Source organism: Arachis hypogaea, chromosome 9 (genome assembly GCF_003086295.3).
Source record: "Arachis hypogaea cultivar Tifrunner chromosome 9, arahy.Tifrunner.gnm2.J5K5, whole genome shotgun sequence".
Taxonomy (NCBI): Eukaryota; Viridiplantae; Streptophyta; class Magnoliopsida; order Fabales; family Fabaceae; genus Arachis; species Arachis hypogaea.
Window position 1 is genome coordinate 195,032 of NC_092044.1, and position 14,682 is coordinate 209,713.

The 14,682-nt window shown below is 31.3% G+C and overlaps 1 protein-coding gene and 1 long non-coding RNA gene across 2 annotated transcripts; one reads left to right on the forward strand and one right to left on the reverse strand.

The window, feature by feature from the left end:
* Positions 1–596: 596 nt before the first annotated feature.
* Positions 597–5,747, reverse strand: LOC112709673 (uncharacterized). The gene is made up of 2 exons (XR_011866160.1): positions 5,636–5,747; positions 597–1,425 (listed from the first exon to the last, which is right to left on the reverse strand). It is a non-coding gene; the product is annotated as an uncharacterized lncRNA (long non-coding RNA).
* A 4,738-nt stretch (positions 5,748–10,485) lies between these two features.
* On the forward strand, positions 10,486–14,120 carry LOC112709674 (KH domain-containing protein HEN4). The gene is made up of 7 exons (XM_025761567.3): positions 10,486–11,222; positions 11,674–12,084; positions 12,322–12,570; positions 12,957–13,307; positions 13,388–13,461; positions 13,562–13,676; positions 13,805–14,120. The coding sequence occupies exons 1-7, from the start codon at positions 10,704–10,706 to the stop codon at positions 13,946–13,948; spliced, it is 1,863 nt and encodes a 620-aa protein (XP_025617352.1). The 5' UTR covers positions 10,486–10,703; the 3' UTR covers positions 13,949–14,120.
* Positions 14,121–14,682: the final 562 nt, after the last annotated feature.

The window sequence follows — 14,682 nt, forward strand, 5'->3', positions numbered from 1 at the left end:
AATCAACCAGAGCCTTCAAATAAATTTTACAAGAGCAAAGAGCAAAAAGGAATTGTGAGTTTACCTTTCTGTAGGAATTTATCCAGGAAAGTGGCATCGGTCCTATGACACAAATGTTCAAAATTGATAACCTTAGCTTTTAAAGATTAAGAGGGGCTAAATATGGAAGGAGAATTACACACACAAACACTCTCTCTCTCTTTCACACACACACAATTTTTTTTTCTTTTCTTTTCAACCAAAAAAGATACATTCAAGTACAATAGTAGAAGAACTTTTGCAAGCCGAAGCTATTAAAAAGCAGAGAAAGAAACAGTTCCTAATTCAACTAGGAAAAAGAAAAAAGTCCATAGGCCTTTTCATGGGGACTGTATATTATAATTCATTTCCATTTTGCTCCTCTCCAAGAACAGCATGGAGTAATGGGGAACAGAATGCATTCGTTGCTCCTCTTCAAGCGAACCTGCTATCTGCCAAGCGATTGATACAAGTCTGCAAAAATCTCCCAAAGATGTATACTCTCGTACTTAGTAAAGATCAATTTGGAATACAATTTTAAGTTACTGAATATAAGTATTTCCATAAAGGAGAGAGTCTTTTTCCTGAAAATGAAGGTGACATTATTGAACCAAAAATCTAGTTGCAATGTATTGCCTCACACCAGCACACTGACATTACATAATCACAACTGATATTCATGGAATAGACTATAAAGCTGTGAAGCACAACTGTGATACAATAGAGTGATAAAGGTTCAGTACAGAAATTTCTATTATAATGCATAGCCTACATGAGTAACACCAAACAACATCAATCTCACATATGCATAAACTCCTAATTTTCACTTATTTCCATATATCACTATCATTGACATACTCTGCACAAAAGCATTGGATCTGCCTCAATTGTCTGGAGCTGCCAGCGCAGCAACTTCCTCTGCAGTAGTAGTCTCATTAATTTCGCACCCACCAATTAAGCACTTCGAATCCGCAAAAAAGTGTCACACAAGGAATCCTCCCAGCGTCAGGGAATTGCCTCGTAAAATTGGGATATTCCTATACATCCATAGCAAGAAACTGAACTTGACCGATCAGCTTCCTTATTTCTGTCATGAGGGAGTAATCCCTGGCCTCAAGAGGAGTCCTTTTGAGTAACAAAAAGAAGCGAGCATGGTTCATCATTTGGTTTGCAACATCAGGATTGCAACCTAATTCTCCAACTTGATTCTGCTCCTCCTCTTCAGAGACATTCTCCTCTTCTGTCCTTGCTCTTTTGTTATCTCTAGATTCTTCCTTCTCAGGGGATTCTACTTGGAATCCCTTGTCCTCCTTCTCCTTTCCTTCTTCTGAGGAGTCACCGGGAGACTTTCTTTTGGTGCCGCTCAGAGCCTTATTTCCCAGACCTAAGACATCGTCACCCGCCATCCTAGAACAAAACGAGAATTAAATCAGCAAAGTTAACAATAATCTTCACTTGACAAGCATAAGTTAACCCTCTTCAAAATCAGCAAACATTCAACCCAAAATTCACACATAAAAGATATTTTCGTTCTAAATCTAGATCCAACTTTATGACTATGAACCAAAAACATTAGAAAATTCAAAATTCATCTAATAATCTTTCTTTCCTTAAAAACAAGGCACACATAATGCTGAACTGTAACTAGTGTGAAACCCTAGCATATAACATGAAACCGAATTTTCTAAAACTAGAACAACACAATAGAAAAAAACGAATTAGAATTTAGGATTGAGCTGTTACAATTGTAAATAATGTGATAATGATTTGAAGGAGAACCTAAATCGCGAAGAAAATCCAAATTCAGAGCACTAACAATAGAAAAAAATGAATTAGCATTTAGGATTGAGCTGTTGCAATTGTAAATAATGTGATAATGATTTGAAGGAGAACCTAAATCGCGAAGAAAATCCAAATTCAGAGCACTAAAAACGAAGAGAAGAAGAGAAACTTACGAAGAAACAGAGATGGAGAAGAATTTCGCGCGAGTCTCTGCGATTTCAAATTTGAGTGTAATCCTTTAAGAATGTTTAAATTTAAGTGTGGAAGAAACGAAATAAAAGCCCAATATATTACATAAAGGCCCCATATATTCTATATGAGACAATGTTTTTCACTTTTTATGTTAAATCGTATAATATAAAGTTATATTTGTGTACTATTATTTTTCAATATTTATAATTTCTACTAATAAAGAATGGATGCAACACAAAAATATTAAACAAAATAAACTCAGGTAGTCCCAAAAAAAAAAAAACATAATAAACTCAGATTTATTGTGAATCCTATCATTTTTTTTGTTTAATTAAGTAGTATTATTATATTTGACACAAAAAAAAGTAGTATTATTATAGGAGTTAACAAATTTTTCAGTCTATGTGCTAATTAAGTTTAAACTTTATACTACTTTTTTTTTATATATCTTACTTTATACCACTAGCTAGTTAGTAATTATTTGTACTTAGGCTGTTAAACTAAAAATATATATATATAGGAAAAAAAAAGCACTAACAAATATTTTTTAAACAACAAAAAAAATTGTAAGAATAATAGTTTCAATAATCATTTTAAGGACTAATCTACATCGTATTATGAGAGTAAAATAATAAGATATTAAAGATTAAAAAATAATGATAAAGATATTTTCAAATCCATTGTCAGCAATGTTAGACCTACATATCAACAAAGTACACTCAGCCAATAGATCCACGACGCTTCTTTTGAACGATAGCAAAATATAGAATTTAGGGCATATGGAACAAAACGAACTCCAAACACAAAAGACAATAAGAATTAGGGAAAAGTAGAATCTATAGGATATGAAAAAAAAATATACTAAACAAAGAATTTTGTTAAATAATCCACTTACCAAATTATATTTAAAAACTTTCTTATACACAACATTAGATGTGGCGTTCCAATAGTTATCATCTTTATTAGACAATAATATCTTCAATTTTGATCGAATTGTCACTCTAGATATCACAACATATAACTGCCCATGAGAAAAAAATTGCTCGTTGAAGATAAATACTAACCAAAGATAAATTTTGCCCTTAACTCTTATTAATAGTCATCTCAAAGCAAAGACTAATTGAAAACTGCCTGCACTAAAATTTAAAAAGAATACCAGGATCACTGGGTACTAAATTCATCCAAGGAATAAAAACTTTGTGACTAATGTTATTTCCAGACACAATTTCAGCACCAATAATATTATCTCCAAGATCTTGAACAATAAGTCGAGTTCCATTACACAATTCATTTACCTGATTTATGTTCTTTAGCAAAATAATAAGAGCATCTTTTTTCAATTTAAGAACATGATTTGGTATCCTAAACATGTAATCTAATTCAAAAATTCAATTGTCAACCAATCAGTTTCAATCCCATCTTGACAAGCACTTCTACAAATAAAAATTAGAACTCAAATAAACCTTTTCTATATATATATATATATATATATATATATATATATATACCTTCATGATTAGATATTGACCCATGAAAAATTAGTACATTCTCGAATAAAAAGACCTCTTGATCTATACAAAAAAAATACAAATAAATTTATTATTAAAACTAAAAAAAAGAATCTACTACAAAAATAAATAGATACTTAAATAAACATGTATATGTGTATAAAAAAAAATAAAAATAAAAAGAATGTAAGATGTTTCGACTCATATAAAGGAATAAGAATTAAAAGAATTTGAGATGTTTCAAGTAATGTAAAGATAAATAATATATCATTAATCAAATAAATAATAATTACTAAGAGAATCAATTAATCGTTTTAATATTCTGGTCAATACATATTTTACGTATATCTATAATACAATATTATATCTTAAATATTAATATTTAATTAAAATACTAACTTTATTTTTATATTAAAAATAATTTTTGTTCCAAAAATATATTTTGATTATTTATTTCTTTTAATACCGCTTTTGTTTTCGCACCATCAAATATTTCACATGTTCAAATTGCAGTGAATACCGAAATTATCCTTAGATTGAATATTAGAAGTGGTTGGTTTTGGTTGAAAATGGGAAAAATATCTGGTTGAGCTGAATGGATCATAGGGCACTTCTCCACGTGGAACCATTCAATTTCCTTGATTAACTAGTTATAATTCAATTTTGGTTCATGTACGTACCAAAAAATAAATTAATTAATTAAAAAATAAAACCATTGATTAACTAGTTATAATTCAAACTAGAATACCATTTTTTTTATATTTTACTTTTAATATTAAAAGTTGCAAAAGATAGCTTGTTATTATTTTCTTCATTCTAATAATGTAAAAAAAGCAGATCGTGCAGACCTTTATTTTTCTTTAAGTCAGAACATACCTTTCAATTCATGTAACTGTTACTATATATTATTGGAATTTGGAAGATGTTCACATGTACCGTTATACTTTAGTAAAATATGCTATTCCTATTACTTTTAGCCATAGAGATATATATTAAAATATATAGATAGTGAAGATTTTGATAAATTTTATAGAATAAATTCTATTTTTTTAAGTGCACAGAGGAAAAGAGATGTGTTGATCCAGTATCCCATCTTATAAAAGTGAGAAAGACACTTTTGTGCTACTTGCTTGGCTAATGAGTAATGACTGATGAGCCATGCGCTACTTTATTAAAGAGAAGTCACAGCTTAGCTAAAATTTTAATAAGTTCTTGACCCAAAATAAAATAACAGATAAAATAGATAAAATTATAAATTGGATTAATACAACTTAAAATAATAATAACCACAAAAAAATATAATTCTTTTTTTTTTTTTTTTTTAAAGTAAAACTTATTAATAACTTTATGTGTCATGCATTTAAAAAAAAACATGAACATAGATAATATTAGAAAATTATTTTTTCAAAAAAAATCATTAGATTCTTTTAATTTGTTAGGTTGTGGTGAAAAATTTTAACGAACTTAGTTTAGATATTTTTTAACATTTTATAAGAAGTAAAAAATATATATAACAACTGAATTTGTAAATATAGAATTTAGGGCATATAAAATTATATTTTAAATAAATAAAGTGTTCATTAATTATATTACAAAATTGAATAAATATACTATTTGTTTTCAATATTTATATTTACTTTTATATTATTTTAAGAATTTTGTTCAATTTTATTTTGACTCTTTAAATTCACACATAAAAGGTATTTTCGTTCTAAATCTAGATCCAACTTTATGAATATGAACCAAAAACATTAGAAAATTTAAAATTCATCTAATAATCTTTCTTTCCTTAAAAACAAGGCACACATAATACTGAACTGTAACTAGTGTGAAACCCTAGCATAGAACGTGAAACCGAATTTTCCAAAACTAGAATAACACAATAGAAAAAAACGAATTAGAATTCAGGATTGAACTGTTGCAATTGTAAATAATGTGATAATGATTTGAAGGAAAATCTAAATCGCGAAGAAAATCCAAATTCAGAGTACTAACAATAGAAAAAAACGAATTAGCATTCAAGGATTGAGCTGTTGCAATTGTAAATAATGTGATAATAATTTGAAGGAGAACCTAAATCGCGAAGAAAATCCAAATTCAGAGCACTAAAAACGAAGAGAAGAAGAGAAACTTACGAAGACAGAGATGGAGAAGAATTTCGCGAGTCTCTGCGATTTCAAATTTGAGTATAATCCTTTAAGAGTGTTTAAATTTAAGTGTGGAAGAAACGAAATAAAAGCCCAATATATTACATAAAGGCCCAATATATTTTATATGGGACAATGTTTTTCACTTTTTATGTTAAATCGTATAATATAAAGTTATATTTGTGTACTATTATTTTTCAATATTTATAATTTCTACTAATAAAGAATGGATGCAACACAAAAATATTAAACAAAATAAACTCAGGTAGTCCCAAAAAAAAAAAAATAATAAACTCAGGTTTATCGTGAACCTTGTCATTCTTTTGTTTAATTAAGTAGTATTATTATATTTGACACAAAAAAAAAAGTAGTATTACTATAGGAGTCAACAAATTTTTCGGTCTATGTGCTAATTAAGTTTAAACCTTATACCACTTTTTTTTATATACCTAAACTTTATTACTTTATACCACTAGCTAGTTAGTAATTATTTGTATTTTGTAAGCTGTTAAACTAGAAAAAATATATATATAGAAAAAGCGTATAATGCTTTCCTCAGTCCGAAATAAAATTAATTCATGCACTAAAATAATTATTATATTTAGACATTTTAGTAACACATTATAACAGCAAAAATAAAATATCTTTTAAATTTTTCGTTATATATTTTTTAATATATTAATTTTTTATTTTTCAATAAAAAAGTAAAACAATTAAAAATAGCATAACTCATAGATATCTAAACTAAAAATATTTTCACAATTATTTTAACTCATTATAACTCATTAAGTTCTAGTATGAAAATTTTTAAATTTTTTAATTAAAAATCCTATTACATCTACAAAAGAATTAAATTTTATTCTTATAAAACTTATCAAAATATATTTAAATTAATTAGTTTAAATAACTCTTATCTAACATAACAGGTGTTACTTGGTCGATCTATTATCTCTTGGAGAGTTAGAGTATATGTATTCATTTGGTATTGAAAAAGAAATATTAGATAATTAAATTTTTTTTAACTAAGTTAAACCAAATCAAATTTACGTTACGAGCATTTTTTTTATGTTCTTTTTCTTTCTTCTCATATTTCTTCATTATCATTATCATAGTATCTTTTTCTTCCTTCTCTTCTTTTTTCTTCATCTTTTTCTCCTCTTCCTTTTTCTTTTCATTATTTTTTCTTTTTTTAAAAAACAAAAAGAGAACAAAGAAAAGAAAATACATGACAAAAAAGAAGAGTAACAAAAAAAAGAAAGAAGAAGTATTCTATTTTATGTGTCACGGTTAATAAAATTTTAATGTAAAAATTAAAAAATTTCTGTGTTCCAAAAAAAATTTCAATGATATTTTTTGTTTCGTATTTTTTTCAAACTCTTTTTCTTTCTCTCTTACCTTCTTTTTCGTATCATAATCTTTTTGTTTCACACTCGTAAATTTTTTTATTTCACCTTTTAAAAAGAATAAAACAAATAAAAAAAATATCAAACAAAGAAAAAGAATAAATAAAAAGAAGTAATTATGCAACTTTTTATTTTATCTTTTAGTTTACAATAAAAATATAGAAATTATGTATGAAGAAGGTTGAAGAAGAATAAAAAACATTAAAAAAACTGTAACATCAAGTCCAAAAACCTTGAAAATTTTTTATGTTAAAGTTAAGACATTTATGTCTCACAGTTGAAAATTTTTGTACTATTTTTCATGTGAAGAAGAAGGTGTAATTCAGATTGTGGTTTATAAATTGTATCTACAGTAATTCTTTTTATTGCATGCTGATATGGATCTATTATATATTTTTAATTTTACAAACAAAATCCTAACAATCTCCACCTTGATTGAAATAGTCACACATCTTCAGCTTCCATTGTCAACACCGACAATTCTTTGCTGCCATTGTCTATACTGACAATCATAGTTCAGAGAACTATCATACTCCACCATGAAAGTATACTCACTTGGAATTAGACCACTCCAAGCATTTCGCCTTGATACAGATCGAAACCTTGCTGAAAATTCATGGTGCAACTTCCAAATTGGCTTTTCCTGGAAGTTCTTCAGCCATCTACATAACTTCGCCACACACCTTGCATCTCAACGCCAACCAATATCCGTGTGCAATTGTGAATCCGATTGCCACAACTTATTCTTATCCATGGCAGTGCGGTAATACCATGAGGATACTTCTTGTCTTCTAGAGAACATCATCTTCATACAAGAGATCTTCTCCTTCAACACCTTTTGCAAACCTGATTGTATCAACGCATCATTAACTTGTATTTGCCACAAGCCAAAATTGATTCTTCCATTAAATTTTTCTATTTCAAGCTTCACAGCACTTGAATATCCTGACATTGTTGCAACCGTATACTGGAATAGTATAACTCAACTGTAGACCGTGCACTAGGAAGGGTCCCCAAGAAAGAGAGGTGGGTCACAATGGACACACTTAAATACCAGGTATTTCCTTAGCCAAAATCTTTTCAGACTGCACTCTCACAGTGTCACACTGCCTTCCAGTAACAACAACAGCAACCAAAGATCAACCTCAAGCTACAGGACAAAATTCTTTTCTGATGTGGAAGGTAAGACTAGGCTGCAACCACAGAGCATACTAAGAATAAATCCCACCGAACCGAAGCTCTGATACCACTTGTTGGGAATAATACACCATTCCCCTTGAGAAAATACCTTTCACAGAGAAATAAAATAGACACAATCACAACACAAGAATTTAACATGGAAACTCCAATTACTGGAGAAAAAACCACGGCCGTTGCCAAATGACAACCAGAGAATATCATTATGTGAAAATTGTTACAACACATAGACTTCTTTCTCTCTAACACCGCCACCCCAGTACACCCACACTCTCTCAAAGCAAATATTTAACTACACCTCACAACACTCTCTAATCAAAGAGTATAGAGGAAAAGAAAAGTCAGATACAAACTTTAAGTGTTTTCGACTGGTGCAAAAAATATAGAGAACTTAGCCTCATATTTATAGCCTAGGCCACCCACTCCATTTACTATCCTAAGCAAAGTGGGACTAATTCAACCACATCCTAACATGTAATATACCTTTTACTAAACAAATTGCCATCTAATTCGGTCGGATATCTGTAGTAAATTTTTTTCACCCTTTTAGATTCCTGCTGTCCGAGGGCATGCAATATCACATTCTTCAAAGCTGTTAAATTATTAACTTCCGGTGTCATATATGTAATTATCGGTTGGTCCGATCTAAAGACAATTGAACCTTCTTCATCATACACTATTTCACCATCGTAATGAATGGATAACAATGGATTTTCCGACATCATTGCAACTATGTTAACAGTGATAAAGAAAGTAATTAGAGAAATTGTGACTACTTGATCTCCAATAGGCCTACTTTTATCTCCGAACTCATCATAGAGTTCGCCGGGGAGGGGGCGACGAACTCTATATAAATTATAGAGTTCGCCGGGGGTGCGGCAAACTTGCCCTTAATCCAAAAAAAAAAAATCGTATAATGGATCCTCTCAATTGTTAAAAAAAAAATTGAGAGTGTAAAGTGTCATTTCTAGCCCTTCATTATTCTCTCTCTCATATTTATTTTTGGTCTCACTTATAAAATTAATGGTGAGAGATCACACTTTATTCTCTCAATTATTAAAAAAAATTGAGAGGATCCATTCCCCTAATTATAAACCTGAAAAATATTTTTCTGGAAAAATAATAAATTATTTTATTTTATAAACGAAAAAATCCTTGTATTTTCAGTTTTTCTTTATTTTGTTTAGTATTTGTACTTTTAAATATTTTGAAAAAAAAAAGCTGTGAAGTACTAGTAGTTATGTAGTTAATTGGCCTGAGTGTAGTCTGTATCTTGCTATAGATTTTTTTAAAATACTAAACCTGGCCTGTTATTTAGCCTGGCCTAACTTAAAACTTGTTAAAAGGCCTCATAATTTTCTTTTACAAAAATAAAAATATTATTTAAAAAAATTATTTTTGATAAAAATATTTATATGTAATATGTCATATTTAATATTTATAAAATTTTTTAAAATTTTAAAGTATTTAAAATATACAAAATTATTTATGATAAAATATAATATATTTAATATAATTTTATTAATAATAAAAAATTATTTATATATTTAATTATGTGTTAACAGATCTAAGCAAGCCTGACAAGTTAATAAAGTTAATTAGTGAGTCTAGACTTGATCTGTTAACATGTTAAGATTTTTACAAAAACTTGAATCTATATCTATTTTATAACAGATTAGGCCAGACTAAATAAAGACCAGACTACAAATTTCTGACAGACTACCTGCTATTTTTCCACCCCTAAGCATATATACGTTTTTCATTTAGCAAAAATTTATTTGCATTCTCGACTATTTTTTGTAGAATTAAGTGTTTTCGGAGCAAAAATCAATTGCCTTCCAAACAGCAAAATTTTTCATTTTTAATTTTAAAAATAATTAATACAAAGTAAAACTAAATAAAAAATCTTTCAAAAAAAATATTACACGTTTAAATTTTTTTGTTAATTAAATTTAATTAAATTAGTTTAATTTAACAAAAATAGTTTATACTAATATTCTAAATTTTGTTGTTCAACTTGAATAGATTTGATTTATACAAAAATTTGGATGTATAATATTATTTTTACAGAAAAACTTTGTTTGAATGAGGTTTGAATGAAAGAAAAGAAATAAAGAGAAGGGGAAGAGGGGGGAGAGGGAGATGGAAGTTGGATGAATTTTTAATTTCAGTATGAATGCAAGGAAAATAAGAGAGAAGGAAATAATAATGAATTAACGATGCTATCAAAAATAATTTTAAGATTTTTTTTAATGTATATTTAAATATTTAAATTAAATCAATTTAAATTTTAAAATACACCTTCTAGTTTCTAGTTCGGTGTTGTTGCACACTGTAAGTTGTAACTTGTAACATTTGCAAATTGCAAGCTTGCGTCATTGACACGTGCCGCGAGCTCATTTGCTTTAATTTTGTACAGGTGCACGTGCTTCAATCCACACACTTAGATTTCATTGATGTCTAACAACAAGCGTCCGCCGGACCCCGCTCCTCTCCCCGGCAGCGCCACCGCCAAGCGCCGCCATTTTCCGCCGGAAACTGTCTTCCGTGTCGTGTGTCCGCCCTCAAGGATTGCGGATCTGACGGCCCACACCGGCGACGGAGTTAAGATTCTTGTTGATGACTCTGCTCCTCCAATCTCCGATCACGAATGCATCCTAGTTGTCGTAACCGCTCCATCTGAGCAACCACCAGTTACTGCCGGTGAATGGGAGGGTGGAGTTGAGGCTTCACCGCCTCAGCAATCTCTTGTTAGGGTTTTGGAACGAATCGTGGAGCGTGAAGAACACGGTAGTAATCAGAACGCGAATTCGACGGTTTCGTTTAGACTGGTTGCTCCGAGCTACCAGGTTGGGTGCGTGGTTGGAAGAGGAGGGAAAATTGTGGAGAGGATTAGGCAAGAGAGTGGCGCCAGTGTTAGGGTTTTAGCAAAGGACCAAGTTCCCCTTCCTCCTCCTGGAGATGAGTTCATTCAGGTTTGAGCTCACTTTAATAAAAGATTAACATCTAAGGTTCTGATTAATACCTATTCTTCATGCACATACATAAAATTTTACAGATATGACTTATAAGGTATAAACTTTTGATCCAATCACAGGTTTTGAGAAAAATTACCCCGATACTTAATGGTGTGACAATTATTTTACAAATTAAGTAATTTTCACTTCTGTAACATGATCTTAATCTTATACTATATATGTGGCCTGTAATGCTTTTTTGAATGATTGAAAAAAATGATAACTATCTATAACTTGTGTATGTGTGATTTTGATTGTGACTCTCTCGCACAACATAGATGTATTGATTTATCGATAGAATAATGCTAATTTCTGTATTACAATTGCAAATTTGATGTTAATCAAGTCACATTACTTGTTCCAATATTTATTTGAGAAGGCTTGGTTATCGTTGTTGTGATGTATGTAGATAACAGGAAACTTTGGTGCAGTGAAGAAGGCGCTTCTCTCTGTTTCAGCTTGTATTTTGGAGAAGGAGGCATCCAATTCTGGCGCTTTTAAATCTTCTGGGCCTGGGGGACACCATGGAGCAGCACCACCTCACCATGTTGAACCTCATCGTGAAAGATATGGTCCTGATAGTCACACCAGGGGTTATGCTCCTTTTCCTGGGCCTGAAAATGCTGGGCATGGTCATAGGCCGTTTATTGAAGAGGATGTTATCTTCAAGCTATTGTGTCAGCACGATAAAGTTGGTAGTCTTATTGGGAAAGGGGGTTCTGTAGTTCGGGCCTTGCAAAATGATACTGGTGCATCCATACAAATTGTTGACACCGGACCTGATTCAGAGGAACGTGTGGTTGTGATAGCTGCACGAGAGGTTCGACAGCTTAACTGTCTTTCGTGCATAATACACTTGGTTATTGTCTCTGCTAAATTCACTATGTCTGTTTGTAAAGAAAATCTTTCGATTGCTCATACACTTATGATATATTTGTTTTTGGTTTGCACACGCTCCAATACTGTTTTAGGTGAATTGTGGCAGAGAATTATAGAGCTGCAATTTCTATGATATTTGTCAAGGTTAACAGAACAAAGTTGATATAACCTTCTGCAGAATTCAGATTTAAAGCATTCTCCTGCGCAAGAAGCTGTTATCCGTGTTCATAATCGACTTACAGAGATTGGATTTGAACCTAGTGCTGCAGTTGTTGCTAGGCTGCTTGTGCGTTCCCCACAGGTAGGCTGCCTTTTGGGCAAAGGCGGTCTTGTTATATCTGAAATGCGAAGAGCCACGGGTGCCAGTATACGCATTTTTTCAAAAGAACAAATTAAATTCATATCCCAAAATGAAGAAGTTGTACAGGTAACGGAGTTTAGACATTAGCATGAGTTATATATACATCTTTAGTCTTGCATACAAAATCATTGGAAATGGCAAAAGGAAGCTGTATATTTTTCCATGCTTAAAATAATTTATTAGAGAATCACATATTTATATCTTTCCATTGGGTTTTATTCCAAAAAAGAAAGGTAAAAGTCCCTTGGATCTTATATATATAATATAATTTGTATTTTGGTCACTTCCCTTGATGCATGTCATAAAGATTTGAGTAAGTTTAATTTGGCTTTTGATTGCTAATACCAAACCCCGCTTTTATTGATGCATGATTTCTTCAAATCTTGAACGGTAAAATGATGACTTTTAGATCATTTATGACTTGTGATGTTGAATAATGAGTTCTATTTCAGGTTATTGGGAACATACAATCCGTACAAGATGCTTTGTTTCACATAACCAGCAGGATTAGGGAGACGATTTTCCCAATGAGGGCTCCTCCAAATTTTAGCGCACCGCCACACATGCCTCCGTTCCCAGACATGCCACCTTCATTTAGACCAAGAAATCACTTGATGTCCTCTGGCCACCCCGCTCATCCTGTTGGCCCTCCTCATGGAATTGACCATTCAGCTGTTCCACCACCGCCACCTGATCAACATGGATTTTCACATGGTATGGGTTGTGGTCCACCTAACATGGACCGAGCTCCATATCCTCGTGGTTATGAAGGACCTAATTCTCCAAGGTTGTGGAATCCTATGGTGAGTTTCACTTTCACGGATTAACACCTAGAGGCTTCCCTCTCCAACAAGAATGATCATATGATACCTTCGTCTTTCAGGCAGTTAACAGAGGAAATCCAGGTGGACCAGCTGATCCATCGAGTTTGGTTCCAAGAAATGGGACCCCTGGAAGGTGAGTGAGTTTTGATTCCGTTATTGGCTTTATATCACATTAGTTCATAACTGTGTGTGCTGTATGTACCTAAGATTCTATATTGCTGTGTTATTTGCAGGAATGGGAACTCATTACATAGTCCAAATAGCTCAAACGTTGAGGTCACCATCCCTCACATGTATTTAACCCATGTCTATGGGGAGAACAACAGCAACCTAGTCCAGATTCAACAGGTCTGTTTTAGCATCTTCGTTATTCCTTCCTTATTGAATAGTGATAGCCTCAAGTGAGTATACTAATATGATGTTAGAAATTCGTGTTAGACTGTTACTATTGTTCTGACCTTTGGTTCGTTTCTCAGATCTCGGGGGCAAATGTGGTCGTTCATGATTCAAAACCTGGGGGAACTGAAGGCATTGTGACTCTGTCTGGAGCAGCAGATCAAACACAATTTGCTCAGAGTCTAATTCAAGCTTTCATTTTATGTGGGCAGACTGCAGCTTGAGACGACAAAGATAACATGAAATCTAGGAGGCTCTCTATTGTTTAGTAGTGTGTATACAAGTTTTGTATTACAAATTTAGCATATTCTTCGTGAAGGGTTAGGAAAATATGATTGATTTCATATTCAACTAAAATTGCAAGAGGGTAATGCAATTGTGTTATTTTTTGCATCATTGCAAATCTTATGAGTTTGCATTTTGCAAAATCAAAACTTGCTAGAGAAGGGATGATTTTTTCCCTTCCAAATTTGTATTTTTTTTTTGAATTTGGAGTAAAGAACTAAACTTATTCACCAATTTAAAAAAAAAAAACTTTACACGGTTTACCCAACAAAGAATTTTCTGTTCAAGTGTCTAGCTTATTTGATGGATAAATATCTAAATGCACTAATTAAAACAAAACGCAATCACATTTCTCATTCCTTTTTAACTTTGTTATCTCTGTATATTTGTTCGTTGTTTTTTTTTAATCTTTTGACCCTTTTCTTCACTCTTCTATTATGTATATTTTCTTCTTATATCTTTCTCGCAACCTCTGATTTGTTACTATGTCAAAATTCACACATTTTGCAATTTGCACTATTCTTGGATTTTGAGGTGAATCTGAAAGAATCATATTTCCCCGCCCACCCGTTACGCGAAGAATTACTATTAGGTGGTCCGAGAGTAAAATAAAATGATTTACTCTTTTCAATCAATTTATACAACATATGCTAAAATAATTGTCATAAAAATT